The sequence below is a fragment of the Heptranchias perlo genome, chromosome 36, assembly GCF_035084215.1.
Source record: "Heptranchias perlo isolate sHepPer1 chromosome 36, sHepPer1.hap1, whole genome shotgun sequence".
Taxonomy (NCBI): domain Eukaryota; kingdom Metazoa; phylum Chordata; class Chondrichthyes; order Hexanchiformes; family Hexanchidae; genus Heptranchias; species Heptranchias perlo.
Window position 1 is genome coordinate 16,544,100 of NC_090360.1, and position 5,607 is coordinate 16,549,706.

General features: G+C 39.9%; 1 protein-coding gene across 1 annotated transcript; it reads right to left on the bottom strand.

Moving 5' to 3' along the window:
• Nucleotides 1–829: 829 nt before the first annotated feature.
• znf488 (zinc finger protein 488) lies at nucleotides 830–4,950 on the bottom strand. The gene is made up of 3 exons (XM_067972335.1): nucleotides 4,735–4,950; nucleotides 4,114–4,345; nucleotides 830–2,016 (listed from the first exon to the last, which is right to left on the bottom strand). Exons 1-3 carry the CDS (start codon nucleotides 4,948–4,950, stop codon nucleotides 830–832), a joined length of 1,635 nt encoding a protein of 544 aa, XP_067828436.1.
• Between the last annotated feature and the right edge of the window lie 657 nt (nucleotides 4,951–5,607).

Below are 5,607 nucleotides of genomic sequence, written 5' to 3' on the forward strand. Positions count from 1 at the left end.
TCGATAGTACAATGGCTTATCCTTCGCTATGCATTAAACACTATTGGCCTAGCTGCCCAAGTCTTTTCACAAACCTTCCACAGTGGCGTAAAGTACTGCATGAATTAGTCCAATTTTCAAGAGTAATCAGTCATGTGTTTATATGGCAATGCAAAAGCAATCATGAGTCTGTACGAACAGATGAGCAGCAACACACTCAACAATTTAGAAAGCTGTTGTGGAAATTGACTTTTTGTATAGTCTCCATATTGACCTTGCATAATGTCAAATTGTGTAATTCATTAACGTAATTCGAATACCAGAATGAAGACACACATTGTAACAAGTAAATTGCAGATATGTACACTGTATTTTCAAAAGTAATTATCCAAAACGAAAATAAATTTAAATTGAAGATCGTTTTATCAGCTGAAGATTCTATGGTCGTTGCACCAAGTTAACAATGTTTCAAAAGCAGGAATTTATTACTGTACATGATTATGTTTAAGTGGTTGTTCCATGCGACGTTTGCACTTACATGTATTTAATTCATAGGCAAATCAAACTGATTGTTCTGAAATGCAACGTTGATTACATTGGCAACTCTTTGTAACCCCAATTTCTATTGCTTTTTCTGAATAAATCAGATGCTTGCAATATCATTTTTGATATTTAGGATGCTTAGGCAGCCATTGGCTCGCTCACCAGCTTAAAAACTGTTCTAGGCCAGTAAGACTAGTTCACTCTCATCTGAACAGACAACTGTTTCTTATGGAATGCCGTTCCAGTTTGTAATCAGACCGCTAGTAAACTACTTCAAAGTTCACTTCTTTCAATTTTAATCCAGATCTCAATTGTGAGATGTCATGTGTCGCGATAGATGGTGGCGCTCTCTAAAGAATTCATTACATATTGGACATGTCAATTTCTCCTCCCTTCGTCTCTTACTCAGGTAGTCAGTTGCATATTCTTTTTTGTGATGAGACCTCATGTGAAACACCAGGTCAGAAGTCATTCGAAAGGACGCGTTGCATTTGGCGCACCAGTTCTGAGCTGACACCCCAAAAGACGTATAGGACGGTGGGAGCAGAGTCAGTGAGGATGTGGATTGTAGCTGAACTCCAACCGGCTTTGGCCACATGTCGGTGCTATATAAAAATGGGCCGTTGGTTGTGACACTTGTGTGTAATATATGAGAATTGCCAAGATCAGTGCTGATGTATTTGGACCCCAACAGATTAGTGTGACCCAGGAGATGACTTGAAGTGATAGAATCAGGTATATCCCTAGCGCATTCAGTAGAAGCATGGAGCGCATGGGCTAGACGCATGGAAGGCCCTTCTCCTGTTCGTCTGTTCGGTTGACAGAACGCACTTTTCTGTTCTTCTCTGGCACCGGACGGCATTACAGAAGAGAAGGCGCTGCCAGTAGAACTGAGAACCACGTCTGTTCTTAGTCCGACCTTCCGGGTAAAGTCAGGGGTACTTTCTTTGGCATTCCCCTCTGTTTTGTCAGCTTTGCCCTTTTCTCGCGCTCGTCGAACCTCAGTAAATGCACTTGTTTTATGCTGCGATGAATCTTTCTTCAATAAATACTTATCAGAATTAAGTTTCCAAACTGAAACTGCAAGTGCCGGACAAAGACTTGGGTCTTCTTTAGAAATTCCGCCCTGGTCGCAGACTAAATGATTTGTTTTTTCTAATAAAACCGTTTTCCTGATTTTGTTTTCCTCTGGGCCTTCTTGTTTCCTCTTGTTGGCATTCTTTTCTGTCGAAGATCGCCCCTCGTCCTGCACGGCAGACTTTTTCTTGGAGTGCTCCAGATCATGGGCTATCCTGTGAAAGTTGGTAACTCTGTCCTTATCTTTGACTTCTGTGCTCTTGTATGTGTCTTTAAACAGGCCGTTGTGACCAAAACCAAGAGCTTGAAAATCTCTCCATGCGAGATAGTCTTTCCTCTTGCCACACAAGAATCGAACGTGGGCCAAATATGGATTTTCATACTTCAATTCCTGATCACAGTCCACGCACCTAAAGGCTAACACAAACAATAAAATGTCACCAACAACTTACTTCTAAATGCATTCCATTGTGTTCATATTTAATAAACAAAACAGAAAAGAAAAAGAAAGAAAGACTTGCATTTATATAGCGCCTTTCACGACCTCAAAGACACCGGGAGATCTCCCCTGTTCTTCTTCCAATAGTATCATAGGATCTTTTAGGTCCACCTGAGAGGCAAGACCGGCCTTTGGTTTAACGCCTCATCCAAAAGATGGCACCCCCGGCCGTGCAGCACTACCTCAGCACTGCACTGGAGTGTCATCCTAGATTATAAGGTCAAATCTCTGGAGAGGGGCTTAAACCCACGACCTTCTAACTCGGAGGTGAGAGTGCTACCCACTGACCCAAAGCTAACACCTTGATGAGATCAGCAAATCAGACGGCCCTGGTTATAAGCCCACCCACCATGATATAAATAACTAAGAACATCCTTTGCTCACAAAATCTTCTTGATGTATTAATACATTCAGTAACATTTTCAAGTAAAGGTAGTACTGTGCTCTCTAACCTTCCTAATCGTTTTTATCCATTGAGAACTATGCATTTGACGAACAGTATGACGGCACAATAAAATGTTGTGTTCCTAATAACTATTAATTATTTAAAGTACAGCGGGCAGTATTATCAAAACCCGAGGTTCTCACAAAGTTTTGAATTTGAACGTAGCTGGTTCATTTAAGATAAACATATCTCCTTTAACGATACCAACACATGACTGTTTCCCCATTTACTGTTGACTTGTCCAATTCAAATGACAGGTAATAAAAACACCACTCGGCAGTTCTAATTAACAAATGTAAGCACTTTTTTACCCTAAGCTGAAAGGTCTGTGCAGTTCATGCTACCACTGGACATAGACATGCATTGACAGTAGTGTTACGGGCCCTTTCAAGTAGACCATGAATAATGGTGTCGCTTTGCATAGACGTGGAGCTACTCAGAAACGCCTCACCTCTACTATTCGGAAGAAAATATATAGAACAATAAAAATTAACAGAATACAAAAAACAACGTGTTCTAGGATGGTCATATTTTCTGCAAAACATCTTACTGTACAACAATGTTAACACTCCATCAATATTCTCTTACAAATGAAGAATATTGCTAATGCAATCACACTAAAGCTAAAAGGAAATGGATTTTATAACAACTTGAAATAGTAATTGTGCATATTTTATACATTTATTATTACATTTTTGGATCTTTCATTCACTTTGATATTTCGGCAAATATGTTTTAAAGAACGACTCGCAGCGATTGGATTTCTTGGGGGCTCGCCTACTAGGGTTGGTCAAACAAATCTGAAATGGACGAAAACATTTGTTTATAGTGCTGTTGAGGGTGGCAGTACTCGAGATTGCGATATATTGTACCTATTTAACTCAGTAACAATATTAAGGTAGGGTCTGATAGGGACTGGTTGCAGCGCAAAGCTTCCCTAAATTTCCTGACGATGCCCTTCAACCCCCAAATGTCAGAAGAGCATCTATTACTGTTAAGTGTGGCATATTCATGCCCCCGTGGGCTTTCGCTGCCCAATCAATGCCAATTAGTGCTAAATTCGGCGATTTTTATTTTGCACCAAGGTCTCCTGTCCATTGAGATCTGATCTAAGACTGTCAGAATGCATTTTCTATGTTCCCCTTAGCAGCACTGTATGCATATGAGTCTAGGAGTCTTATTCCCCTTTCTCTGTATGTTATTTTAAACACATTTGTCTCTATTAAGTTGACTCTTCCAAAAGCAACGCGTGTTACTAAGGTACATTGAGCAAATTTTGTTTGATTTTTTTTAAATGCCGCAATTCATCCCTTTTGTTAAGAAGATAGAATCCATTTATTGATCTATTATTGGACATCAACCGTAGAATATTGTACTTGCCTTGTTCATTTTGTAATGACATTTAATCTGACGCCGTGCCCAAAAGTAATACGCTTATCTAAGCGTCCGTCGGGATTAGCTTTTTGCAGAACTCAATTTAAAGATTTAAACTACAATTTAGTTGAGGGGTAAATTGTTTCAGTTTGACTCCTGCTGTGCTAAAAGTTTCGCTGGTGCCAAGGTTACTCACTATTTGGGCCAGCTTGGGCTTTGATGTCAGTGAAACCGAGGAGTGTCGAGAGCTCCCTGTCGTACCACACGAACAGCTCCTCGTCTTTGCTGATCCTCCGCGTGGAGCGGTAGTACAGTTGCCCACTCTTCAGATAAGCCTCCAAATTCTGTTCCTTCGTGTTGTTCGCCGCTTGCACAAGTCTCAGCCAGGACACACCATCGGTAGAGCTGTTCATCGCTGTTGCATCCACCTAAATGGAAGAAAACTTTCAATGAAGCCCCTAAATAATTTATTTGAATCCCATAAATATTTTATGGAGATTTTTAAAAATGGGTTAGCCATTAACCAGGTTTGATAAAGTCGTGAGTTTAATGCAAAATATATTTCAATCACTTCTCGTGCACCATTTCTGCGATGGAACCCTGCTATTTAATGGGAATTGCTCATCATGTTTATTGCAAAATTCGACATCACATTTCGTCCCTAAGAAGACAATTTTCCTCTTAAGCTTAACTTTAGAGAAACGGTGAATTCATCTAGTTAGGGTCTAGTTTGATGTTTCCTCAAGTGTCATTGACGATACAACTCCCAAAGTGAAACTCCTAAGCACAATGCAGTCTTGGGTATAAGATCTCTTACCCTGAATACATAGGGGGCACTTCTCCTGTCTGAAGATTTCAAAGCAATAAAAGCTATTGTGTCATAGAAGTTGTTCTGGAGGATGCAAGGACCGAAGATCGCGTCCTCAGGGATCTCCCGGGTAATGTGCACACTGGTTAATATGTCAGTGAAGTGATGATGTAGAAATTTGTTGTCACCTGCCCATAGTCCTTTAGAGAAAGGGGTAAGTTCCATAATTCACCTGCGACAGACAAGATGGAACAGTTTAATTACTCGGGTTTTATGGTGCGAATTATCACAGCAGTACATTGTATACAATCCAAAATTCTAGTAAGATGTTCTGTGTGAGTGGAAGGCAGGCAATATTCACGATGCACGAATAGAGACAACTCCACCTTGTTCTATATTAAACAATTTAATCACAACGAACTTCTGATTGAAACATAGTATCTACAACTTTTTTATGCGACATAAATGTTTCTTTTGAAACAGATCAGTACCGACCCGCTAGCCATGCAAAAGTGCAGTATAGTATATATTTGCTTGGTGACCCGCATGCAAGTTTTCACGAGTACCCAAGCTGTGAAGGATGAAATTTGAGCTTTCCCAAAACTATTTAAAGGTGCATTTTGTATAAGTAACGTTGGTTGCTGCAGCATATTTTGCATCTCGTCCTGTCATCATTTCTTCTACTTCATAACCTCCAGTAACCATGACCTTAGAAAGCTATAAATGTGCACTGTTGGTGCCAAACAGTATTAGAAAATACAGTTACGTTCACGTTAGGGGAAGTACAGAAAAATAACCATAAAATATCATAAAATGGATTTCTCACGCAACTTCGTTTATGTATTTATGATGCAGGTGAAACATAAAATCAATATATATGCA

Excerpts from the sequence above, each read along its gene's own strand:
- znf488 (XM_067972335.1), bottom strand. The coding sequence starts at position 4,950 with ATGGAACTTACCCCTTTCTCTAAAGGACTATGGGCAGGTGACAACAAA. Across the intron at positions 4,346-4,734 it reads GTGCCCCCTATGTATTCAGG|GTGGATGCAACAGCGATGAA; the intron begins GTAAGAGATCTT and ends TCTTCCATTTAG. Across the intron at positions 2,017-4,113 it reads AGCCCAAGCTGGCCCAAATA|CCTTTAGGTGCGTGGACTGT; the intron begins GTGAGTAACCTT and ends TGTTTGTGTTAG.